Source organism: Hyaloscypha bicolor (assembly GCF_002865645.1).
Source record: "Hyaloscypha bicolor E unplaced genomic scaffold K444scaffold_53, whole genome shotgun sequence".
NCBI lineage: Eukaryota > Fungi > Ascomycota > Leotiomycetes > Helotiales > Hyaloscyphaceae > Hyaloscypha > Hyaloscypha bicolor.
Genome location: NW_020194555.1, coordinates 2,723,515 through 2,751,052, shown reverse-complemented (window position 1 = coordinate 2,751,052; position 27,538 = coordinate 2,723,515). Strand labels below are relative to the sequence as shown.

General features: G+C 33.6%; 6 protein-coding genes across 6 annotated transcripts; 2 read left to right on the top strand and 4 right to left on the bottom strand.

Annotated features, from left to right (window-relative positions):
• Positions 1 to 8,988: 8,988 nt before the first annotated feature.
• Positions 8,989 to 9,201, top strand: K444DRAFT_525075 (uncharacterized protein; the record flags this gene model as incomplete). Its single annotated transcript, XM_024874412.1, has 1 exon — positions 8,989 to 9,201. One exon carries the CDS (start codon positions 8,989 to 8,991, stop codon positions 9,199 to 9,201), a length of 213 nt encoding a protein of 70 aa, XP_024739686.1.
• Positions 9,202 to 16,381: 7,180 nt separating this feature from the next.
• On the top strand, positions 16,382 to 19,014 carry K444DRAFT_661851 (uncharacterized protein). Its single transcript, XM_024886635.1, has 6 exons — positions 16,382 to 16,749; positions 16,818 to 17,055; positions 17,131 to 17,388; positions 17,442 to 17,970; positions 18,024 to 18,509; positions 18,623 to 19,014. The coding sequence occupies exons 1-6, from the start codon at positions 16,542 to 16,544 to the stop codon at positions 18,929 to 18,931; spliced, it is 2,028 nt and encodes a 675-aa protein (XP_024739685.1). The 5' UTR covers positions 16,382 to 16,541; the 3' UTR covers positions 18,932 to 19,014.
• A 1,071-nt stretch (positions 19,015 to 20,085) lies between these two features.
• Positions 20,086 to 20,446, bottom strand: K444DRAFT_525039 (uncharacterized protein; the record flags this gene model as incomplete). Its single annotated transcript, XM_024874407.1, has 3 exons — positions 20,086 to 20,198; positions 20,261 to 20,321; positions 20,378 to 20,446. The coding sequence occupies 3 exons, from the start codon at positions 20,444 to 20,446 to the stop codon at positions 20,086 to 20,088; spliced, it is 243 nt and encodes an 80-aa protein (XP_024739684.1).
• A 1,649-nt stretch (positions 20,447 to 22,095) lies between these two features.
• Positions 22,096 to 23,259, bottom strand: K444DRAFT_524203 (uncharacterized protein; the record flags this gene model as incomplete). Its single annotated transcript, XM_024874338.1, has 2 exons — positions 22,096 to 22,199; positions 23,193 to 23,259. Coding segments are annotated over 2 exons (171 nt in total), but the record flags the coding sequence as incomplete, so codon positions are not given.
• A 200-nt stretch (positions 23,260 to 23,459) lies between these two features.
• K444DRAFT_349786 (uncharacterized protein) lies at positions 23,460 to 24,082 on the bottom strand. The gene is made up of 2 exons (XM_024872093.1): positions 23,561 to 24,082; positions 23,460 to 23,509 (listed from the first exon to the last, which is right to left on the bottom strand). Exon 1 carries the CDS (start codon positions 23,952 to 23,954, stop codon positions 23,637 to 23,639), a length of 318 nt encoding a protein of 105 aa, XP_024739682.1. The 5' UTR covers positions 23,955 to 24,082; the 3' UTR covers positions 23,460 to 23,509; positions 23,561 to 23,636.
• A 144-nt stretch (positions 24,083 to 24,226) lies between these two features.
• On the bottom strand, positions 24,227 to 26,874 carry K444DRAFT_349801 (uncharacterized protein). The gene is made up of 2 exons (XM_024872094.1): positions 25,628 to 26,874; positions 24,227 to 25,509 (listed from the first exon to the last, which is right to left on the bottom strand). The coding sequence occupies exons 1-2, from the start codon at positions 26,721 to 26,723 to the stop codon at positions 24,512 to 24,514; spliced, it is 2,094 nt and encodes a 697-aa protein (XP_024739681.1). The 5' UTR covers positions 26,724 to 26,874; the 3' UTR covers positions 24,227 to 24,511.
• Between the last annotated feature and the right edge of the window lie 664 nt (positions 26,875 to 27,538).

Here is a 27,538-nt window from a genome sequence, read left to right as displayed (position 1 = left end):
CTAGGTCCGTTTACTAGGTTTAAGGCGCCTCTATAGTAAATAATATCAAAATCATATATTATAAGATATATTACCTAACACGCTTAATAGCTCTCTAAATACTTTATTTCCATGAAATATTAGAGGTTATTATAGTCTATAATAACCTTAATCGTGAACCTGGACTCTTTAAGGTAATAGCGCTAATACTTAAAGGCTTTAATAATTACAAGCAGTTTCCTATTATAAGTACTATAGTTATATTTGGCTCCGGAAAGTTTCCGGGACCAGAATACTACTAGATACTAGTATTTTTTTGGGCTATTACTAGAATTAACTTATTATAAAATAATACTAGTAATTACGAATTTTAATATATTAGTTTTAATATGAATTTTCTTAGAAAAGTCAAAATAGACTAGGACAGGCATTATAATAAAAGCTTTTTTTAAAGTCTCAAAGCTTTTAGCTACTTTATCTATCTATATAAAGAGACCGGATTTCTGGCCCCTTTCTATTTCTTTTAAGAGATCTATTAAGCCCACGGTTACCTAAGAGTAATAGTAAATAAACCTATAATAGAAATTAGTAAATCCAAGAAATACTTGGATATTATAAAATAATTCTGGTTCTGGCTATTTAATAATACTACGAACCCGTTTAGGATCCGCACAAATATCTTTTATTCTAATAAGAAAGCCCAAAAATTTGACTTCCTTAATATTAAACTCATATTTACTAAGTTTATAAAACAGGTTATTTTTACGTAGCCTAGTAAGTACCTAGTAAACGTAATTATAGTATTTAGCCTTATTTCGGGAATAAATAAGAATATTATCTAAATAAATAATTATGAAATAATCCAGGAGCCCTATAAACATAGTATTAATATATGCTTAAAATATAACTAGTATATTAGCTAGCCCAAAAGATATTACAAGATATTTAAAATAGCTATAGCAGGTCCTAAAAGCCGTCTTTTACTTATATTCTTTACGAATTCTTACCTAATAATATATATTCTTGAGATCTAGCTTTATAAAGATCTTAGCTCCTTGGAGCCAGTTAAGGGTCTTATTAATAAGAGAAAGCGAATGCCAATTCTTAATCATGACTTAGTTAAGTCTATAATAATTAATATAAAGGCATAGTCCTCTATTCTTCTTAGGAATAAAAAGAATAGGCGCCCTTACTAGGCTTTTACTAGGCCTTATCTAATATTTATAAAGTATATCCTATAAATACAGACATAATACTTCTAGTTAGGTCTCTAACAGATTATATAAAGGCCTATACGGGACCATATTATCTATATTAATAGAGTATTTAATACCGCCAAGATTAGGAAGTTCCAAAGCTTTATTAGGGTCAAAAACCTCTAAGAAGTTTTCGTATTTATTATCCCGGAGATAAATAGGCATTTCTAAGGCCCCTTTCCGGAAGGTATTAATTTGCCGCGTTAAAAACTCTTATTTAGTATTACTAGAACCATATAATAAAGCAGAGACCTAGTAACTATTATAAATACACGAAGCCCACTATCTAGGACAGTCACATTTGCCTTTAGTCAAGAATAAGACTTAAGGCACTAGCTCAGGATACTAGTTAAGCTTCTTACTAAATTCTTTTAGTATTAGGATCTTAATATTATTAGGCCACACAAATACATATGCCTATTATTTCTTAATATAATCTATATATTATACAAGAGTTACTTCATAAAATTCCATGCTAAAGACAAGGCTATAAGAGCTAATATTCTTATACCTATAGAACTAGAGCTTAAAAAAACGTGTCTTACTACAATTATCTATAATAAATATCTCAAGATTATAGGCTTAATAAACCTTAAATCTATTCCCATAAAAGGTTATAAACTCTTAGTTATACTTAACTAAGGCGGCAAAGCCCCGGCTTTAAGCCTAATTATTATTAAGAAAGTTATAGTCTAACCCGGTATTATTAAGTCCGCTATATACCTCTAAGGCACCTATTTCTGGCTATATTAATCTTGCTTAAATAGTTATATAAAGTAATATACCTTTTTTATTATAGCCAAAATCATTAATATTCAAGATTTAGCCTTCCCTTTTCCCTATTCCTTAGGAGGGTTTTCTCTAAAGCACTCCTCTATAATAATAGTATTAACCTACTTCTATAGATGCCTTAACTCTTCTATGATTTTGGCCTTATTAGGGTTCTACCAAGCCTATTTAGTATACTTGAAATACTTCGCACTTCCTAAGAAATATCCTTTCTATTTACAAGTCTAATAAACCATACCTAAAGTAAAACTAGTACTTTATTAAGGCCTTAAAAGGGCCAAAGCACTATCTAAGAGTTTCTCACGTAATTTTCGGAACTTATTCTTCCTTTTTTAATAGCCTTACAAATTAGAATTCACTAAGTCAGAGTTCTTAGAGACAGAATTACCCTTACTAGATTTCCCCGCCTTTACTTTCCTTAATTTAGGATAAGTAATATATTCTGCTTTCTAAGCTTTCTTAAGCTACTCGGAAACAGATACCGCCTTACTTCCTAAGAGAATAAATATAAGTATCTAATAAGTCTTATAATTAGATAAAGCAGTATTAAGAGTCCGGACCCGGTCTCTCTTAGGATATAGGTTCTAGTTAATTTCGAGACTAATTATCCGAGTATATAACTCGGTAACTATCTCGCTATCCTTCTAATAAAGATCTCGGAGTTCCTTAAAGGTATCTTATTAACGGGTTTAAGGTACTTAGAGCATATTAGCTAAGTAGGCCTTAAATTGCTTCTAATAAACCTCATATAATAGTGGGCTTTACTTTATTATAGCCTCCCAAGTATTATAAGGTTCATCCCTAAAAGTACTTATAATAGAGTTAATTCTAGAAAAGTATCTATTATAAGTTTAAGGCTAGGTCCTAAAGACTACCTCCCAGAAAAACACGAATATCCTCTATTCCTTAAGAGACTTTCCATAATATAAGTCAGGTATCCGGACCTTGAGAAGCTTCTCTTAGTCCAAATATATCTTTAGGATATTATATAATAGCTCCTAATAAATAGTATTAAGATTACTCTCAAAGCTTATTATATTAGGAAAGAGGGTAAGTTCTAACCCCATTTCAGGAAGTTCCCTAGTAGGAATTACCGAGAAAGAGGAAGTAAACTCACGAATAGAGTTTCCACGAGATATAATAAACCGCAAGATATCCCTGAGAATACCCTTATATTACTCTAATTATAGGATATGCTAGTTAATTACATTTACTAATTCTTGCTTTTATTAGAGCGCTTTAACTTTAGTACGCAAGCCCTATTCCGTAGCTTGGGCGGTAGTAACTCGGGCATTAATCTCGGCGTCTTAATTATTACCGGAATTATTTCCGTTATTATTACTGGCTCTTGGAGGCTCCTAAGGGGCCCTATTAAAAGTATTAGACAAGCCTTTACTATTACTCATATTAGGGTTAATCTGGTCGACTTTCTCTATAGGAATAGCTTTGGCGAGAAGTTATATATTTCGCAGATTTTGAGATATAATTACTTATTAAACTACCTCCTTTAAGAATAGAGAGATTAGCTTATAAAATATTTATTAGTAGGTAATAAAATAATAGAATAAATTAGTATATTATAAAACCATAGTATTAAATTCAGTATAAAACTAATCTCTGTCCCTCCTATAAGGTCCAGGGAAGCCCCCTCTAAATAAAAGGCCCAAATGGCATATATATAATTAGTAATTTATAAGCCTAATACATATAATATAAATAATAATTAGTTAGGATATTAAAGGGCTACCGAACTCCCTAATTAATACCCGCAATATCCGAGGTTCATTACATGCCCTTAAGTCACGTGCGACTCTATATATATTATAGCTATTTATTACTTTTATTTTTATTACTACTAGTATTATTACTAAACCCGAATTACTATTAATTAATATTTACTATTTCTATTAGAAAGCTTATTAGAAAAATAATAAAAAAATATTTTAAAATATAGAAATATAATAGAACTAATAATAGTTTTAATTATAAACTTATTATTTTCCTTAATATTTACTAATATATAAAGCTTTCTAAAAAGATATTAGTAAGAGCTTTTTCTATTATATTAAAGGAACTAGTATAAGACTACTTCTATAATAATTAGTTCTCGAGCTATATATATAAAGAGGTCTATATAAATATTTATAGCTTTTTTAAAAGTCCTGGTTTTTATTATTAAAATTTAGATAAATGAAATATTATTATCTTAATAATTATAATAGTAAAGAACTCTAAAAAAACAATATTTAAGTTTATCTAAATACTAATTAATAACTTATATAAATTATAGTATAGCCTTATTTCTATTTTATAAAATATTAAATTCTTATATAATAAGATTATTATTTCTTATTAAGGCTTATTAATATACTAATATATAGTTCGGACTCTTCTAATAATCTTGGCTAGCTTATTAATAAGTTTTAATTATTTATTACTATTTATAAGAAGAAGTAATAAATTATTACTAAAACCTATTTTACTAATTAATAATATTATTTTTAAAATTCTCTAAATTATTATTTATTCGAAAATTATTAATATAAATCTAGTTATAATTTTGGAATTTATAATAATTATTCTAAGTCTTATAATTATAATAATTATATTCTAAAGTTATATTTTATATATAAGAGACCTAAATACTACTTATAAAAATATATATTAGAGAAATAAAAGACTAAAAAAGCTTGATTTAAAAATAGAAATATTTACTAATTTAGATCTCGAAATACTTATAACTTTAATAAATACTTTAGTAATACTTATATATAATATATTACTAAATTTAAAAGAAAAGAAAATAATAAGAATAATAAAAACAAACTAGTAAGTAATACTTTTAAAGCCTTATTAGTAGAAATAAATAAAAGAAAGAAATATTATTCTAATTCTTATTTTACTTTTATTTAAAGCTTTCTAGCTACTTTTATAACTCCTATTTCTACTATTTCTATAACTAATACTTTTATAAATAACCTTATTTCTCTTTCTTTTATATACTAGATAATAGGCAAAACCTATATCCTAAAGCTTACTAAATAAATAGAAAATACCTAAATATTTATAATTAATAATATATTAAAATATAATACTTATTATTTTTATAGAATTATAATTAATACTAGAGTTTCTAAATTCTTAACTACTAGTTCTAACTAATTCCAAGCTTTATAGTAAACTAATAATAGTATTAAACTTAATAAAATTACTAAAGGTTAAATTAATATTTAGTTTAATATTAGATCTATATTTTTTATTAGATCTATAATAATAAGAATACTAATTAGGCAAGTGTAATTCTATATTATATTTATAAAAACTTTATTTCTATTTAGCTTAACTAATATAAATAAGCTAGGAATTTACTTTAATAATCTTACTAATTATTTTATTATTTTTATTAGATACTTTATATTTATAATATAATGTTTTAAATATTCTTTTTTATTTTAGAATACTATTTTATAAAGCTTTATTTCTGAATTCTTTATTTATAATTTCTATTTTCTTATAAAAATTAAATTATAATATCTATATTACTATTTTAGTTATTTATTTATTAGTAAGCTCCGAAATATACTAAAATAAGCAAGCTATAATATTAATATAAAAGCCCTTAAATATCTTATAAAATACTATAAGTAATACTAGAAATTCAAATAATTACCGGAATAATTTAAGTTTAATTTAAGAAATAATATTAGCTTTAACTATTTTATTATTATTAATATTTTCTATATTTCTAATAAGCTTATACTTTATATTATTAATAAAGGCACTTAATATTAAGCTAGCTAATAGCTTTAAAATATTAGTATATTATATACTTGAAATATCCTAAAATAATATTAGATTAATACCTATTTAAGTTCTCTTAATTAGATTATAGTAAATACTAGAAAATAGTTTATTAGTAAGAAATTTACTTAGCTTATAAATACTATAAGAACTAAGATTAAAATCGTTTTTATAAAAGCTTATAGTTCTATTAAAATTATAAAATACTATTATAGCCCGATTTAATATACTTATTTTATTAATATAGCCAAAATTAATAGAATTAATAAGAATATTATATTTTAAATAGCTTTTAAGGCTATTAATAATTTTACTAGACCTAATAATATTATTCTAATTTTCTTAGTTTATAGTATTTTATTCTAAATAACCAAATATAATATTTTATTACTAATTATATTATAGTAATTAGTAGTACTTAAGAAAGTAATAATAGAAATTTAAAAGCTTTAAACTAGATACTAGATTATAAATACTCTAAATACCTGAAACAGTTTTAGTATTACTAATATTTATAAACTTTTCTTGAATTTAAATATTTTTATATAATATAAAAGAAATACTAGTTAATCTAGTAATTAGGATAGGCTATATAAGCTAGTAGGTATTAATAAAAAGAACTATATACTAGCTTTATTATATAGTAATATTACTTTCTATTTAATTTCTATAAAGTTCTTTTATATAGGAAATATTAAGGTTATTACTAATAGCCTCAAACCTAAATCTATTTCTAAACTTTATAATAAAGCTAAAGGTAATATAAATATAATTCTTTCTATTATTCCTACTATTTTACTAAAGTATAATAAAAAATACTCTTATAAAAACCCGGATATTATAGTATTTTTATAGAATAATAATTTATATAAGAACTCTTATTAAGTTAAAGTTATTAGCTTTCTAGAAAAGAATATATTTAAGATTATTTCTAGATCTTAGATACTAAAAGAAATATATATCTTTAATTCCCGGTTTATTAATAAGATTAAGAATAAAAATATAAAGAAAAAGTTTAAGAAAAAGTTTAAGAAATTAAGACTAGTTATCTAATCTTATAATAATAATAAGAAATATATAATATTAATATAATTACTTACTATTTAATATATTAGCTAGAGAATTATTCTTAGTATTACTACTATAATAATAAATATTATAAAGCTATATTTATATAATATTTTATAAGCTTATACCTAATTAATAACCTTATTTAATTATAATTTTTATATTAATTTATTTTATAAGCTTATTAAAAAGCTAAATCTAAATAATAATTCGGTTTTAAAAATTATAAAACTATTATATAGTATATTAGAAGCTAGAAACTACTAGTTTAAGACTTATTATTCTTACTATATTAATAAGCTTTCTATAGAATAATTAATTTATAATTCTTACTTCTTTTATAATAAGTAATTCTTTAGAATTATTAGTTTTTAAACTAATAATTTTATGAAAATAAAGTAACTAAAGCTCTAAGAGGCTAAATTCTTAGCTAAGAAATATAAATATCTTATTATTAACTATAATCTCAAGTTTAATAAAAGTATTATTTATATAAATATTACTAGAATTACTTTTATATAGAAATACTAATATAAAAACCTCTAAACTATTTCTATAAAAAATATTACTATTATAAGTAGTAAGGGTACTATTTATTAAAATCTTTCTATTAAAGACTAATATATTACCTAATATACTAGAGAAGTATATATTATATTAGTTTATTAACTAGAAGCTTTATATAATTTATTAATTACGGTTTAGGCTATTAAATTCTCGGAAACTAATATAAAGGCATTTAATAAGTATATTTAATAATAAATTAAAAATATTACTAGAGAACTAAGATTTATAAAACTAGTAAAAAAGTTCTTATATTTAATTATTTTTATAAATACTTTATTTATAAATGCTTTATTTATAAATACTTTATTTATAAATGCTTTATTTATAAATGTTTTATTTATAAATGCTTTATTTATAAATGCTTTATTTATAAATGCTTTATTTATAAATGTTTTATTTATAAATGCTTTATTTATAAATGCTTTATTTATAAATGCTTTATTTATAAATGCTTTATTTATAAATAATAGAGATCTCTTTTCCTAAATTAGATATATTCTAGTTCTAGTAAATAGAACTAGATATACTAATATTATTTACTAGTTCTTTACTAAATATAAGAGAATTACTAGAAGTATTCTAGCTTTAGAATTCTATAATATGGCTTATGATTTTAATATAAGTATTTTAATTAAATCTATAATTAATAAAATACTAGAAATAGAACTATTACTAGTAGTTTATATAAATTTAAAGTTATTATATTCTCTTCTATATTATCCTATATTCGGACTACCCTAAGCGGTTAGCTCTCGGGGCTCCTTGAAAAAAACTTTCATATAACAAATACCAAAATCTTTCCGTTCTAGGGAATCATATATTAGAATGTAATTATATCCAAATCCTTAGTACTTAGCTAGGGATTAGAGAGAAGAAGCTCAAATATCTTTCTCTATATTTGAGTGGTTCTGGAATACAAGAGGCTTTTATTACGATTTTTTAAAGCTTAGGGGAGATTTCTTAAGGCTCTTGCTAGCTCCAAGTATACTAAAAAGAAACCTGGCCTTATATTACTCTCCTCTCCTTCTTCTCTTTATTACTCTCTCTTTTACTTCCTTTTAATAATAGATAATTCCAAGACCTATTTATTATATACTAGATACTTGCCACTTTTAGCCTTTCCTTGCGGGCCTACAGGTACTATCCGTAAGACCTATACGGCCTATACGGTCTGTATTCCTCTTCTTTATCCTTGATTTCTTTAACTAGTTTCTAGGAGCAGTAACGTATCCGAACTGCTAATTAGTATCCTGCCTTATAAGAACTTAATCCAAATATCCTCTCTATCTCCCGGCAATAATAACAGTCGGTTACGGACGTCTCTGCAGACGAGCCAGCCCTGCGGCACTAGTGACGGATCCGTCAACCGTCTATTACGGCCCCAGTTCATACTATAGAGAACCCTCCTGCCGACCCACCTACTATACGGCCTCCTGCCTTTCTTTTCCGCTTCCGGCTAGTTCCCGTATATATAACTAGTCTGCTTACGAATTACTATATAGCTTATAAAGCCCTTTATTTTGGCTATATGGACAATTGCTTTGAGGCCTATTATAAAAAGGGCAATATAATACTTCCTCTAATCCGCAAGCCTCCTCTATACCTCTCTTACCTCTTTATAGGCAATAATCCGCTCTACCAGGCCTTCCGGGCAAATATCCGGATATATAATTATACTTTTGCTTTTATATTAGTTAAGTATAAAAAGGATATACGAATTAACTTCTCCTATAGGATCTAGTACTTTTAGATCTATAGTAAGCTCTTTTACTTCCAAGGCCTGCTATAGCCCGCTTTATATATTAAACCCTCCTTTATATAGCTCTTTTTTTATAATCTGCTCTTTATAACTAATATACGGGCTACTAACTTTCTTTACTTAGATTATATAGTTCTTTTATAGCTTACGGATATATTTACGGATTATAATCCGTTTATTATAGTCTATAAGATAGCCTATAAGTATCTTATAAGCTAGTAAACCGATTTCCGGATCTTACTTAACCCGCAAATATACTTAATTCTCGAGTCAGGTACTAATCATTATTATAAGAACCTTCTAATAAGTAATGAGGTTATAGCCCTTATTCCGGACAAGTATACGGATATAAACCGCTATAATCTAGTACTTATGGTTCATAAGGCAGACTATAAGTATCCGCAAATATATATGATTAATATTATATATATAGTATATATACTACTCTACTATATCTTACTTTTCCTATACGGCGACCCGGGCTAGTACTACGGTTTATAGTTACAGGACCATAATAGGACCCGTTAGCGGATATGGCTCAAATAGCGGGTCTTTTACTAGTATTATCTCTATATCTATCTAGCCTTCTTCCTGCTCTTTTATACTAGCTGCCTCTTTTAGTAGTATATTATTAATATATATATTACTTATAAGACTACCTCGCTTGACTAGCTCTACTTATACTAGTAGAATATCCGTACGGACGTCTATACGGGACTTGTAGATACTCTAATTTATAAGGATATCCGTATAAGTAATATTAGCTATTACTTTATCCTTCCATTAAGCTTTACGGGTAGTAATTGCTTTATATAGTAGCTCTTTTAAGACTTAATAGCTATTATATAATACTTTAGTAAGCCAAGCTTCTTTATTACCTTTATAGCTAACCTATACTAGCCTGAGATTACAGATTACCTCTTAAACGGGTAGTAAGTAATTAATTGTCCGGATCTCTTTTACTAGATCTTTATCCTAAAAGTAAGAGAGCTCCTTATAGACCTCAAGAACTACCTTTTCGGACGGTATACGGGCTATATCTATATAATTAAGTACCAGAAGTATGGCCTTTCATATATATACCTGCTCTTATTCCTTAAGAGAGATACCGTCTTCTTAATCCCTAATTTGGTTAATAAGATTATTTATACCGAGCTCCCAGACCTGTTATAGGATTCTATAGGTAAACTTATAGCTATAGTTACTAGCCAGATATCTTACGGGCCATATGGCCTTAATAATAATCCGAAAGCCCTATATATAGTCCGTAAGACGCCTATAGCCCCGCTTATATACTAGAAGAAATTCCCTAAAGTATTTACGGCTATAATAATTATCCATAAGGATAGGTATCCCGAGTACTAGTACCGGGATAACGGCCATATATTTATGGTCCGTAAACCAGGCTTTCCAGACCAGGAAGTCGTCCGTAATAACTACTAGGTTATTCCGTATAACCCGTATCTTCTCTAGAAGTTCTGCTTATATATTAATATCGAGATTTATATATCCGTATAAGTAATTAAGTATATCTATAAGTATATTTATAAGGAAATAGACCGTATAACTATTACTATCTCGGAAACGGATAATAAGATTACCTAGTACCTCCAGGCTCGGTATATAGGCCCTATAGAGGCTTTCTAGTACCTGTTTAAGTATCTAATATACCAGGAGTTCCTCCCGGTTTAATATCTTATAATCTACTTCCCTGGGTAGTATATGGTTTGCTTTATGGCTAACCTCTTACCCGAGCAGATTATAGACCGGGCCGCAAATACCCGCTTGACCTTAATAGCCTTCTTTAAATATAATATAATATATAAGAACGGATACTAGTACCTATATTACGAGTTCCTATAGTACTTTATATAGGTTACTAAGACCCGGATATAGAAGTACTATAAGCAAAAGTATAGTATTAGCCGTATTTACTACTATAGCCTAGTTTCGGGCAAGCGGTTCTACTTACGGCTCTTACTAATAGTTATATATGGTCTGTAGTCCTTTAATAAGCTCTATTTAGTTAAGGGCGTCCGTTATCCTATATATTATACTGCCTGTATTACTTGCGGCTTAGTAGAGAATAATTAGGAATAGTTCTAGTATTTTAATAAGACTATTTTATTAATAACCGGCTATAGTTTACGGATATTCTTTCTTATAGGTATCCGCTAGTAACTAATTACGGATATATAAGTAATCTGGGACCAGTATAAGAAGTATTTCTGTAATAACTTGGCCCGTAAGCTAGCCTATAACTCGTTAATTAATTTCCCGCTACCCTTAGTTAATTCTTATTATAATTACGGCCTCTTTTTACTTGGTCTCGGCCTTACGGATCTCTAGTAGACACTTATAGATATTGCCCTATCTAAGAATACCTTTAACTAGACCATAAGCTACTATATGGCTAATCTATAGGTTAATTATACCTATAAGATATTACTAGTAACTATAATATAAGTCTAGCTAAATATAGACTAGTACTCTTACTTCCAGATAATTATAGTAGTAATTATGGATAATTTATAGACTGCCCACTTCTACTTATAAGGCCCGGGCAGGACTAGTAAGACATTTCTTTATAAGACTCTCTACTACTATTACTGTAGCTAAGATAAGGTAGTCCTATATATAGTATTAACGGGTATTACGGCTCTCCTTCTTCCGGATGAATATATGTCTTATTTCTAGTTCCGGATCCTGCTCGAGCTTAATAAGTTATTCGTAAGTATAATTACTAAGACGAGCCGGCTCGGGGCTCTCTTATAATCTACGGACCTAATTATCTGGGACGAGGTATCTATATAGTATAAGTACTACTTTGAGGTAGTATACCGGCTAATAGTCGATTTATGATCGGTTACGGATAATGTTCTCTTTAGAAGAATACCCGTAATTCTCGGGGGGAACTTTACCCAGATCTTACTAGTAGTCCCATATGATTCGCAGGCCAATACGGTACGGGCCTGCTTATAGCAGATATAGATCTGGCTATAGCTCTATTAGTTATTATTACGGATTAATATACGGGTCCGTAATAACCCGTCTAAGCAGGATTTTATAGACTGGATTAGTTATCTGCTATATGACCCGTTCTTAAATAAGTAGATTATACTCCTGCCTTTTATTCCGTATACCCAGTTAGTTACGGACCTAATTAATTACGTCTACCCGTAAGAACGATTCTTATAGGCCCTATATAACTACCGGGCCTTTAGTAAACGGGTAATCCTATTAACCCTAAATAATACGGTCTGTAAGCTTAACTAAATGATCCTGGATATACTTCCTGGCCAGGAACGGATGTATTTTGTAATAGATTTGGCTAATATAAACGAGGCAGATCCTGAAATTATAGAATTACCTCCAGAGGTCTTATAAAATATCTATTTGCCGGGTCTACTTCTTTCCAAGCTATAACTCAAGATCGGTATACCCGTAATACTCTTACGGAATCTCTGTCTATAGGAAGGGCTTTATAACGGGTTATAGATATTAATTTATAGCTTTGGGAGATTCTCGATTCGCATATAGCTACTAGATAGCGACTTTAACGGCCAATTACGGACAATTCTATAGATTAAGCTCCAGTTAACGGATTAGTAACTATCTTTTATATTCTCCCGTAAGTAGTTTTTACTTGCTTTATTCTTTATAATAACTATTAATAAGTTATAGGGCCAGTTATTTGAGGCAGTAAGGGTAGATTTACGGTCGCCGGTCTTTTCTTACGGCCAGTTCTATATAGCAGCCTTACGGGTAACCTTATAAGTAAGGCTTTATATTCTTTTACCCCCTAATATAAACCATACAAGTAATATAGTATACCCAGAAATATTACAAGGTCTTATTTAGCTTTTAACTTACTTACGGGCTATTTTTCTTCTTATACTATTCATAAAAAGTCCGTAAAGAGTCCGTACTAGCCTTAATTATATTCCAATCCTACTCGGGACGAGTTTAGGGCAAAATTATTACTAGCCCCGGAGCTTGTATAGGGCCGCTAGTAATAATTTTAGTAAAGCGGCCCTAAACTCGTAAATGCCTTATTAAATTAGAAACTACTCGAGAAAAATATTTAATAATTAATATAATATATCTTTATTAGATATATAAATAATAAGAGATTATAGAAATTAAATAAATTAAGAAAGAATTAAATCCTGCCGATTTTATAATAAAATTAAAGCCAATAAATACCTTTAAGTATCTAATTAATATAAATATTATATAATTAAATATAAAGAAATAAGTTAAATATAAATAGAATAAGAAATAAATATATAAGATAAAAAAATATTATAGAAAAGAAAGTTATATATAAAAGGCTATAGCCTTTAATATATAACTAAAATCTTAGAAATAATATAGATATATAAAGTATTTGAGAAATCTAATACTAGGCCGGATTAGGGAATTTATATATAATTAGAAAGAAATACTATTTTTCGCGTTTTTAGAAAGTTTCTAGTATTAGTATAGCTATTTTTTTTAGGAATTATATATATAGTTATAAGATACGAGATATGAAATATAAGTAATAAAATATAAGATATAAAATATAATTATATAACCTTATATTCTATTAGTAACTTAACTAGTAAACTAGATTTCTTTAGGCTTAGTAAATTTAAAAATCGTATATTAATACTATAATACTATAATTCTTACTTCTAAATAATAATAACTTTACTAATTAATATAACTAGTATTTCTATATCTATATAATAGTATTATATATTACTAGTAAACTAATAATAATAGAAATAGAACTACTACTAGTAATTTATATAAATTCGAAGTTATTATATAAATACTTTATTAAATTAGGAACTATTCGAGAAAAGTATTTAATAATTAATATAATATATTTCTATTAGATATATAAATAACGAGAGATTATAAAAGTTAAATAAATTAAGAGAGAATTAAATTTTACTAATTCTATAATAAAATTAAAGCTAATAAATACCCTTAAATATCTAATTAATATAAATATTATATAATTAGATATAAAGAAATAAAATAAATATAAATAGAATAAAAAATAAATATATAGAATAAAAAAGTATTATAAAAGAGAAAGTTATATATAAAAGACTATAGTCTTTAGTATATAACTAAAACCTCAGAAGTAATATAAATATATAAAGTATTTAGGAAATCTAGTACTAGGCCGGATTAGGGAATTTATATATAATTAGAGGAAGATATTATTTTTTGTATTTTTTAGAAAGTTTCTAGTATTAGTATAGCTATTTCTTTAGAAGTTATATATATAATTATAGAATATAAGATATAAGATACGAGATATAAGATATAAGTAATAGGATATAAGATATGAGATATAATTATATAATTTTATATTTTATAAATAACTCAATTAGTAAACTAGATTTCTTTAAGCTTAGTAAATTTAGAAATTATATATTAATATTATAATATTATAATTCCTATTTCTAAATAATAATAATTTTACTAATCTTATATAAATAATATTATATATTACTAATAAACTAATAATTATATATTATTAATAAATTAATAATTAGATATATAAATAATAAAAAATTATAAAAATTAAATAAATTAAAGAAAAATCGAATTCTATTAATTTTATAATAAAATTAAAGCTATTAAATATAAATAAAATATAAAATAAATATATAAAATAAATATATAAAATAAATATTATAAAAAAAAAGTTATATATAAAAAAACTATAGTTTTTAATATATAACTAAAATTTTAAAAATAATATAAATATATAAAATATTTAGGAAATCTAATACTAGACCAAATTAGGAAATTAGTATATAATTAAAAAAAAATACTATTTTTCGCGTTTTTAGAAAAATTCTAATATTAATATAGTTATTTTTTCGAGAGTTATATATATAATTATAGAATTCGAAATATAAAATATAAATAATAAAATATAAATAATAAAATATAAATAATAAAATATAAATAATAAAATATAAATAATAAAATATAAATAATAAAATATAAATAATAAAATATAAATAATAAAATATAAATAATAAAATAAAATAATAAATATAAATAATAAAATATAAATAATAAAATATAAATAATAAAAATATAAATAATAAAATATAAATAATAAAATATAAATAATAAAATATAAATAATAAAATATAATAATAAAAATATAAATAATAAAATATAAATAATAAAATATAAATAATAAAATATAAATAATAAAATATAAATATAAAATATAAATAATAAAATATAAATAATAAAATATAAATAATAAAATATAAATAATAAAATATAAATAATAAAATATAAATAATAAAATATAAATAATAAAATATAAATAATAAAATATAATTATATAACTTTATATTTTATAAGTAATTTAATTAGTAAACTAGATTTTATTAGACTTAGTAGATTTAGAAATTATATATTAATACTATAATATTATAATTTTTATTTCTAAATAATAATTATTTTACTAATTTAATATATTTATATTTTATATATATTATATAATAATATTATATATTATTAGTAAACTAATAGTTATATAAATATTTTATATATATTATATAATAATATTATATATTATTAGTAAACTAATAGTTATATAAATATTTTATATATTAGAATAGTTGCTTTTAGCTAGCTTTATATAAAAAAGATTAATTTTAATTTTAATTCTTTTTAGTTTTTAATTTAAGTTTCTTTTTTTAAGAAAATAAATTTTTAAATAAATTTTATATATAAAATTAGAATTTTATATCTAATATATTATTTTTTATAAAAATAATAATATTAATTTATAGCTATATATAAGGTAAAGTAAATTTATAAAAATGAAGCTAAAAGTATTTTTATATAAAAGCTAATTTAAATAAACTTAAAATCTAAAAATAGCTATATATAATATATAAAAGAATACTCTAGCTTCTTCTCTTTTCAATTATAAAAAAATTATATTATTATTATTATTATTAATAGTTGTTTAGTAAATAACTATTTAATAATATAGGTTCGGCTGAAATCAGGGTGTGCATTTGCTTGGGGTGTGCATTGACTAGGGATCTCGGTTAGGGCCTGCACCTGCGTACGAGCAGATAAAAGAAACTGATAACCTTACACTCTATCCTACAGTACAGGACAGGACAAGACAGGACAGGACTGCATTCCACCTCCGCCTCCACATCCTCCTCTACCTCCATATCCACTTCCAACCAATCCGTGTTGTCCCAAAGTCCGAGCTTCAGGCTTTGTTTGTTATTGATTCCGCCGAGCCTCCGCAATTAGACCGAAAGACTTCTGCGATGGCATCCCGGAGCTCTCGAGGCTCAGTTACACACTCTCAGCTGAAACAGCTGACCTGCAACATTTGTCGGGAGCGCAAAGTACGCTGTGATCGGGAGAGACCCCGTTGCCAACGCTGCCGGAAGTCGGGCCACGGCTGCGTCTATCCCGAGAATACGGATAGCCAGGAACTCAAGTCGGCCCTGCAGCTTCTTCATAATCGTCTATGTAAGTAGTGTCCCTCAGCATCGTACGTACCACTGAGAGCAAAGCATTCGCTCACCGACATACTGTAGTACAAGCAGAAACTAAATTGCAGGAACATGGACTGCAGCAGCCAGCAAAACCACAAGAAGATACTGGTACCCATCCACAAATCACCCCTCCTGAAGAGTTCATGCAAACAATGACTCCAAAATCACTCGGTGTCAAATTGGGTACTTCCCAGACTATCTACAATGTCGGATTGCAACCGGGAGAAGAGATAGACTTCTCAGACATCAACTTTGCAGAGTTCTCGGACTTTGATCAGAGGTACGCTAACGCTCAAATGAACAAGAATGTATTGGTAATATTGCCCTGGACGACTTACTGACAACTTATTAATAGCAACTTCCACCAGTTGCCGACCCTAGTTGGGTCCGATGCTGGATCTGGCGGGAATAATGAAGCCCAGCCAGAAGTAAACATGAACATGGGTGACCCCCGAGGCAATATGCAGGGTGTGTCAGATGTCGATACTGCTGGTCGCCCTGACCACGTGCCAAACATGTGGCCTTCGGCTCCGATGAACCACGAGAAGCAATTAGATCCATTCATAAATCAACAGTTCGAGCCAACGACTCCTCTTATTGACTTTGACCGACAGTAGGTACTTCTGGCAGACGCAAGCCAACATCTTACCTAACGATATCATTTAGGTGCCAGCCATACTTTGATATTGTGCAGAAACACATAATGCTCGTTGACCAACAAGAGTTCTTCCAATCCATCATCTTTGCCGATTCGCATCAATGCAAATCACTAAAATTTGCTGTTGCAATGTCAGGATTGCATGCTTCTGGAGAATCAATGATGGCAGGAGAGTGTTATACCATCGCCCAGTACCATATGCAAAGGGCTGTGGGTCTATTAGATGGCTCGTCTTTCTTGAACATTGAATCGGTTCAAGCTTCGCTTCTCATAGCTAGGTACGAACTTATTCATTACAGTGGGCCGAAGGGGCTCTTGACCCTGGCAGGCCTGATGCAATTGATACGTGTGCTTGGTTTCGACATGTTGGATCAAACCTCGACTGAAAGCGAAAAACACATCTCCAATCTCTTGCAATCACAGCCCAATGCTGCTGCGATTTCTCAGAAGATACGGCAGACATTTTGGATTGCATTCGCTCTGCATTGTAATGCGTCTGCTAACTTCCCATCATGTCTGCCGGTGAAAGACGAAGGCGTGAGTCCAACAACCCAAATCTGTCTCCCCCAGAGCTAATATGTCTCATCTAGATCTGCACCTCATTGCCTGCCCCCAGTCTCCAGAACGGTTCTGATACCGATCAGGCCATGTACCCTTCCGAATCTTTCTTGGAGAACAGCGGTCAGAGTTCCAACGTCTTCTCCCTATTCATCTTTGCAATGAAGCTTCTCGTGCGAGGCGATTGCCATCGTCAAAGGACTCATCAATATGTATTGGACAGCACATCCGATTACAATTTCTGCATTGTTCACGAGAAGATTGGCAGGGAGATTATGTTCGCATTCAGTGCTCTATCGGCAGCAGAGTCTCTCGATGGGCCAAATACAGAACTTCAGGTCCTTGCCCTTATCATGATCTTGGGCGTGCGCTTGGATTGGTTTAAAACCGCCATCGTCGCAGTTCGGAAGGCCTCATTTCTGACTCACGCTGCCAACGAATACCGTGATTCGTGTCTCGCTGTTGCAAACACACTTTGCGATCTGCTTGTACAAGCAGGAATTACTGACGAGAACCAGGTATTTGCCCCTCTATTTTTTTCCAACACCCGCGTTCTTGCCAAGCAAAATCGATCACATATTCGGGAAGGTCTCCAGAGACAAAAGAACATCCGCTAACGTTTGAAATGCAGAAGCCTGGCTCGAAAATTGCCATCTACAAAGAGATGTCATTCTTCATTTTGCGGCCACTGGCACTGGCTGCAGAAGTTCACATCGAGATGCTGAAGAACTTGCAGGATATGGTATCCAAGGTATGCTTGACGAGCCGCGAGATGCGGCAGAACCTACAGACCATATGTAGTGTCATGAGCATGTGTAGACCGGTGACTGAGGAGTACGATGTTAAGATTCAATCATATTTGGCATTTTTGGATATGACCAAGCACAAGAGTGTGCTGAGAACGGGTTTTTTGGGCAAGACTTCTGGTATGAATCAGTAGGTGGTGTTTATAGGATAGAGAATAATCAATACCAAGAATTTAGGGAAAATGTAAAACGACACCCTCCCGGGTGTTAATTGGACGTATCAATGGATTTTGGAGTTTTAATAATGCCTAATTAGTTGCTTGTACTTACTCATGTCCTCTCGAATCAGATTTTCTAATATAGGTATAAGGATGTTTATATATAAGAGCTTTAATTTGGGGCGTGAAACAGGCAAGGCAATTATTGCATACAAGGTAAATTAGTTTCGGGCACTTGATTACTAAATTTTCAAGCTCTATAAATTATAAATGCTTTAATATAAAATCAAGTAAAATAAAAAAGAATATTATATAACTAAATAAGATTAAAAAAATACATAATAAGAAGCTATTAAATCTTATAAGTTTATATATATATAAAATAAAAAATATATAAAATAAAAAAGTATATTTAATAATCTAGAGAATAAAGATTTAAATAACAAATTTTTCTCAAATAAAAAGATATTATAAAAGGAAGTTCTAATTATAAACTATTTTAATAATTCTAGAGAGTATATTTACTAATTAATTTTAGACAAGGCATTTACTTTAACTTTCTTTTACTTTTCACTTCATATTTCTAATTATTAGTAAATTGTATTTGTCCTTGATTTCGTAAAGAGTATATAATATTATTGCAATAAATGCATTTTGAGATATAGAAAGGAAAAGCTCTAATCTCAGGTTAACGGGGACACATGAAATATCCCTGTCAGCTGGCAAGTGGGGCAAATCAAGAAAGAGGGGGCCTGTGCGAACATCCTAATTCGTCGAAAAAATGGGGGAAGGAGGGCAAGAAGGAATTCCCAGGGAACAGGTTGCCCAAAATTGACGAACCATGCATCTTCTGCAGGCGTGACCCAGCAACTTGGAATCCACCGCTTGGAAGCAAACGTTCATGAAGCCTTGCAATCAACCAGAAAACCACCATGAAAAAAGGCCTCGCCCGCTGTTCCACCTGAGCCAACTTTACACGCAACAAATGTGAGAGAAACCTTTCAATTTCTATCTCAAATCGATCAACCACATGCGTCAATCTGCCAACCTCCGAGACCGACCCCACACTTTCCAATTCATCCCCCATGATCTTCTCACCGCCCCCACCTTCGAATGTCCCCAACTCCGCCCTACTTCTTATACACATTCCCATTCGGAGCAGTATAAGTAGCACTACCACTGCCTCCCTTGCCCGAATTATAATAAGTCGAGTTATCAGAGTTGCTATAATAATAGCTGCCATCTGCGTGGATTTAGCCCCCCACTTTCACCACAACTTCGGCTGATTCTGGGTGTGACACTTACTGGCGTTGCTGTAATGATAAGCACTGCCTCCGGGCTGGGAGCGGGTATCATAGCTGTTGCCCTGAAATGGACAGGTAAGTAGATGTAGAATGGACGAAGGGGAAAAGGTTGGAATACTTGGCTGTTTGTTCCGCTGCCAGTCACGGTGTAGGGGGTATAGCTGCTGCCGGAGTTCTTGTCAGGCATTTTGACTAAATCTCAGACGTTCGGATGGAAAGTCGATTTGGGCTTGTTGTTTGAGTCTGAATTGAAGGGATTGGAGAGTTGAGGGAATGCTGGGGAAGATAGGAGTTTAAGACGGGAGTCAGACAAAGAAAGAGGTCCGTGTCATGCGATAAGTTAGGTGGGGCTGTGGCGTCACGTTAGGAGCTGCGATGAAACAGGAAAGACCTCACCTTCGTCCCAAGAGAGTCCTATTCCCAAACCGTATGCATTGTTTACCCTCAAAGTACAGCTCTCTTGCAAGTCAGAACTCAATAATCACCTGAGTGCCGTGTCATATATCGAAGAATAACGACGCGAATCCGGACGGTGGAATCGACATTCGGACTGTCCCTAATATCGACTGATAAGTAAGGCGGTGAGGCGTGTTTCAGTGGTTTGACAGCGACCCCGCGGTTCCACCAGTTCTCATCGTTGATGTGACATCTTGACTCAATATACGCTGATTTTTGTTGCGAAATCGGCCACTGATATATTGCCGTCACATATCCCTCTTATGCTAATATTCGGAGGTTGAGCGGTGAGTATGACCGGTGACGGAGAAGGAGAAGACGAAGGATATGACGCAGTTGGTAGACACGCACATGGAGTTACTATTGTCAATTTTTCGGGATTTACTAAAATTACTAGCTAAGATTACAGCTTTATCCTCTCCTTACCGCTCTTTAAATCAGTTTCTACCAATAGTCAACCCTTAGCTCGAATCAGCCTTTCCTTCACAAAAAAGTAAGGCGATTAGTTTAGTACACTCCTCGATTCAACACGTGTAGATCAGTGGAGTCGTGGTTTATAGTCGGATATACAATTATCGCGTCATTGAAGCTGTCTTGAGTCCATATATATATTCATTTTTTGGCTTTGACTTTTCCGTGGTAATTTCAAAGCTTATCGTGCGTGGGGGCACGAAGAGCGACTCTTTAACTCCAATGTTACTCTTGAGAAAGGAATGACTTAAAAGAAAGAAAACTTCACTGCTTAAAGCCAAGGCATCATTTAATATGAAGTTTTCAAGTCAACCCAAAAAGGGGGTTCTCGATTGGAAGAATTGCAGTCGTTTTACCCAGCCGAGAAACCATCACCTTGCCAACGGTGATTTGAGGCGAATTTAAAAGGGGGAAAGGGGACGTTGCCTTTTCTGTTGTTCCAATATCCTTCATACATGTTGATTGAATTAGATTCTCCCATTTGACAGAATATTGATACCTTGTGTTGAGAAGGAGGCTTAAGTCAAGAAGTGGATGGTATACCAAATCACGTGATATAATATGGTCGACCCCTCGCACCTATTTTTCTGAGGAGGAGCCTTGGGACTGTATAAGCGTCTTAAAACCTTAAAGTTCTTCAAGCAAAACCCGAAAGTTTGAACACTGACCTCGAAACAGCACAAAACGGAGAAGTCGATCACATCCAGAGCACAAGCGCAACAGCAACAAACCCAATTCGTCAATAAGGTCTTGTTCAGAAAGGCAGAAGTGCATTCTCTCCCCAAATCGAGTTATCATACGCCCAAGGAATGGATCCCCCAAAGCCCGTCAGTTCATTCATGCCCAGAAACCCAGAAAGCATTATCCATTAACCCCTCCCCCAGCTAGAAGTCCACTTCCTCTCCGACTCTACTTCTTGTACACATCTCCATTCGGAGCAGTGTAAGCCGAGTCACCCTTGCCGGAATTGTGGTAGGTGGAGTTATCGGAGTTCTTGTAGTAGTAGGAACCATCTGGTATCACGTCAGCCTTTTCCCTTCCTCCATTTCTCTATTCCTCGCTTTCACCACCAGTAGTCGACGGAAGTGCTTGGTTTACCAGAGTTGCTGTAATGGTACGCATTGCCACCAGGTTGAGTGCGGTTGTCATAGCTATTGCCCTGGAACATGTTAGCTTTGAGTTTAGGGATGTGGAGGAGGGAGGTTACCTGGCTGTTGGAGCCGCTGTTGTTGACGGTGTAGGGGGTGAAGCTGGAGTTGCTCTTGGAAGAGCCGGATGAGTTGGAAGAGCTGGAGCTACCCTTGCCCGACATCTTGAGTATGAGGGTTTGTAGTTGTTTGGGTTTTTGTTGTGTTGAGTTGGGTTGCTTGGGAAGTGAAGTTGAAGGTTCGTCGAAGTTGTTTGAAGGACGAAGTTCCGCGGTGCGGGACGCCCTTTAAATAAACAACAGTAGTTCGCTTGTAAATTTATAAATTTAGTTGCGCTATTTTGTTGCTGTGAATTAGCTAATTGAAACACAAAGAAAGACGGACGGAATAGCCAGTCGGCTCAGTCGAAGCAGATTGCAAGAAGGTACCTTCTTTTGAGAAGTTTATCAGAAAAATTATAGAAGGAATAGGAAAGACTAGCAAATGTGTGGAAAGTCAACAAGGAACTGCAGATAATTCGGCAAAAGGAACAGTGGTCCAGAAAGGTAGAAGCCTGTGTTCTCAATTATGTAGCACCTGCATATCACTGTCTCTAATAAAGTTCTTAGACCCCAATTGCGCCTTAGACCTGAAATCAGAAGGCCCTCAAAAGTTTGTTCAATGACTATTTATCGGCAGTCCTCAAACCCAGTTTCCCTCTGGCTCTTACGTTCTGGAAACCTTACCATCCGGAGCAGTGTACTTGGAACCCCCATATCCATTGTTGTAGTAAGCAGAATTATCCGAGTTCTTGTAGTAATACGAGCCGTCTGGGGAAGATTAGGGATTGCTTCTCTCAGCTCGGGGAGATCAATTTACCTCTGTTGCTGTAATGGTATGCTGGGCCGTCAGGCTGCATGCGATTGTCATATCTGTTTCCCTGAGAAATCTATCAGCTTCAAATAGCAAAGGATTTAGTGAGCCTAGATTAAGAAGTACCTGGCTGTTGGTGCCACGGTAAGTGATGGTATAGGGAGTGAAGCTGTGAGAAGAGGTCGTGGGTTTATTGTTTGAATAAGAGTGGGAAGAATTGTCGGAAGAGTAGTGGGCAGAGCTGTTCGAAGAACTCTGGTTGTATTCGACAGCTTCGCTGTAGGTTGTAGAGCCTTCGGAGTAGCGATAGTAAGGGTGGTTATCTGGTACCAAGTCAGAATCATGACAGGTTCGATGCCAACGGCAATGTTTACCTGATTCATTTTGGTTCTGGTTTCCACGGTCTTGAGAGTGGTTATCATGGTTGATGCCCTTGTCCTACGTCAGTATTCAAACACAGATTTGTGCAGGATGGTCTGGGAGATTGACCTGGCTGCTTGGTTCGTAGGTATCGCCAGTCGAGTAGCTACCGCTGGAATGGCTGTTGTCTGGGTAGCCATCAGAGCGCTCATATTGATAGCCATCCGAACATTTATCCTCGTAGCCACCATCTGAACGGGAATCTTGGTCTTGATAGCCATTATCGTATCCGTCGCCATATCCATCATCATATCCATCGCCACATCCATCATCGTAACCATCATCGTAACCATCGTCGTAGCCCTCGTTATAGCCATCCGAGTAATATCCGTAATCCTCATCAGACATGTTGAATGTGAGGCTGGTGTACTTGCTCAGTACTGGGTGGTTTGGGAAGTTGAGGTGGGTTGAGTGTTTGTTGATGTTGGTGGAAGACCAGGTTCTGGGTTTGAGCAGTTAAGTAAATGAATTGAATCAGAAGAAGGTGCGTTGATGAAGCCAGGCAACTGGCCAAGGGCTTACCTGTCATCCATCTGGAGGACTTCCTTTCAAGACCAGAGGAAGGAGCAACTAGCAATATCCCGCTATCGGATAAGAATACAAGAATGAGAAATATTTGTGAACGAGACGAAATTGGGGAAGTTCTTGTTTTATTTTGCTACCTGACCTCACCATTGGGAGATCTCTGCATGCAATGGGCTTCACAAAAGCCGGGTATGTGTTTCCCTTCAAAATCCGTAACCCTGATCCAGATTACCATAATCCTATGTAAAATGGCACGCTCATTCAAGAGCATCCAGTTTACGAATCCATATTGCCGATGGCAATAAGTTGGTAATGAAATCGCAGAAGACCACTTTCACCGTGGCCTTCGATGTGATAGAAACGAGCCACTCGACAGAGAATTATCTTCGTCGACCATTTCCCCTATTTACTTGAGCTCCAGTCTTGCCAAGGAAGAAGCTGGCCCGTGAAATGTCGACATTGTCCAGCGCATAGACACCCTCAGTGACCTCAACACCGGGCTCCTTTCGTTGACGAAGAGCTAGAGCATGGCCTTGGCTGAACGGCATTCTGGAATAACCCTTCTTGACACTTGCTTCAACGCACTCTCTCAAGAAATTGGTGAACCATGTAGCAGATACCTGACCGACGTCCATGGCGACCAGAAATTGGGGGAAGTCGCTGATTGTACCAATACGCTTGATCGATTGAGCTAGTCCCTTTGCCGCACCTCTTGGAGGTGCACCGTGTCGCTCAAAAGCTTCATCTCGAAGTTGGGTGAGTGGCTTGCGAGGGTTGCCGACGGCGGTCTTTCGGAAGAGATTAAGGAACATGAGAAGGCGGTAAGAAGTTTTGCTGGCCTCGAAGGTCTTCTGCAGGCGATAATGGGAGACAGCGGAAGGCTCGAGATAGGCTAATTCGGGCATATTGGCACCCTTTGAATCAAGCATCCAAACCACGTTGCGTGTGATAGTCTCCTTGATAATTGATTTGATCATGCCATCAGACATCTCAACATCACTGACCAGGGCTGCAACGAGCAGGGTACCAAGGTTGGGACATTCAGTCTTAGAGGATTTACCCTGTCCGAACCCACGCAAGAGCGCATTCGCCGATTGTACGATAGCGGGCTGAGTTGTTGCCATGCATAGAAGGAGGTGGAAGCAGTGAAAATACGACTCGATGGCTTTCTCAGAAGCCCGATTCATCGTTCCTGTCGACATCTCTTCGTATGGGTAATAGGGAGATCGAGTGGTCGCCTCAGAAGTTTGAGTGTTCAGCTTCACCACAATGTCGTTCATGAAATGGTAGATAACCTCAACAGGAGGGACAGCTCCGAGATTGGCCGCAGAGCTTATGCTCGAAAGTGACATACGGATATCATCTCTGACCTTGTTCCCTAAATAACGGGGGGAGTTAGCATTGCTAGATTAAGATTGCTTCGGGAGAGGACATTGCCTCAGGAGAAAGTCATGAAACAGTCCGAAATAGGAAAGGGTTTCTCCCCCAACACTTACAATGACCTCGCGATATGGGTAAGGGAAGCCAGAACTCGAATGGGACACCATGGACGGAACGACAGATTTTGTGGGTGATGTAACCTTCTTGCGACAAGAGGTCGAACTCAGACTCTAAAGAGCCGATTCTCCCTCGATGGACTACCGCTACGCCAACACCAAGTTTGACCGACCGATAATCCTTCTTCAGGCAGAAGCATTGCAGCTCACGAATACGGATGACGTCGAATCTGGTCATAACGGCGCCAACTCGAGTCCATGCCTCAGCGAATGCCATCAGGTCCTCGGTTTCCAATTTTTCGCAGATGAGAAGTAGAACCTCGTTGGCCAATCCCATGTCTTGCATTCGTCTAGGTTTCTTTTCCGTATCTGCTTCTGGGGGTGTAATGGGAGCCGCGATAGGAGCCATTTCTGCAGCTCGAGCGCGTGCGAGCGCATTCTCCTTGGCTTTTCTGCGTCGAGCATTTCGACCAAGAATGGTTGGTTGCTTGGAGGGTGAACTTTGTTGTAGAGTTGGCCACTGGTTAGCCGAATCTCCGTCAGTCATTGAAGAGGGCGGAGAGGGCGGGCTAGTTCGAGAGACGAGGGTAAGTGTTTGTGTAGCAGCAGCTGTAGAGCCCACCGTGCTGTTTTTCAATGTCCGTAAACCGAAAGAACACTTCGTGCAGTTATGGGTTCGGATTACGGCTCGTGACCGAGACTGAATAGCGCGATAACGATCTAGGTCCACAGAATAACCGCCACCCACTTGCTCGATCTTGTCACTTCCGAAAAAGCTCAGTAGCTGAATGGCGGTACCTTTCAAGGTATATGCAGGTGTGTATCCTTCGGTGGTGTTCAATATCGAGGCACAGATGTACGTGTCGAAAATATTTGGGTGAGCCACGTCCGAATCCATCTGGATCCGGGGAGGAGCCAAGGGGTAGTTGCTCGGAAAGGTGACGGTAAGATGCATCGGGCCATAACCTTCGACGGTAAGAATCAAGCAAGCCTTTGTGAGATCGTCATCCTGAACATGGAGTTCGATGTTAGGGTATGGCTTCGACTGAAGCTCAGCGATATCTCGTAGGAGACGTTGCTTGAGAGTGTTTGCCATACCTGCACAGGCGGTTGAGGAGACTCGACGACTCGAATGTTCTGATCGAAGTTCCGCGCAGCGTGAATCGTGGAGAGAATGTGTTTGTGCGAAAAGAGTGTGCAGGTGTCGTTGAACGACCGTAATGAGTGGTCGGAAGAGGTCCTTGGCAGTAGAATCAAAGGCAAACACAAGGAAGCAGGGCGAAAGGTGAGACACGACTCCAAGGCTGGAGAAGGTTGGAGAGGAAAGAAGGCGACGAAGGAAGGCCAGAGCCTCCTTTAAGTAGGCTTGAGCTCAGCCTTAGCGAGGCTGTCTCGGCCAATGACTCAGGCCGAAGACAACGGATGCTCTTTGGCTAGTATGACGAAAGCAAAAGGAAAGGCTCATGCTGAATTTCAAAATTGGAGATATTTTGTCCCGGCAAGGCTGTACATCGAAAATCAAAGATGGGGCCTCACTCGCGGCAGCGCGCATAGCTTGAATCTGAACTATATCTTTCAACCAAACATCAAATATCGCCGGAACAAGTAGGAAAGCATCATTTTCAAACGGGATACTTCGCGATCATTGCAGTTTTCGATTTCTCGAAGCCACATCTCTCGAACAGGCTCACAGCTTTTCCACAAGTAGGTCCCTGGCTCCGGCTCACAACTTTTGAACATCGCCATATTTCCCAATCGTCTGCAATACAACGGGAAAGATTTGTTAGACGCGGCACGTCCCGCCAAGTGATTCCATTTGAGCAGACCGTGTAGATGATGAGGCTGTGTGAGTCGTTGCCTATGAGGCGCTGCACGGGACGTGAATCTCAACTGCGACCAAAGGCGGACCGG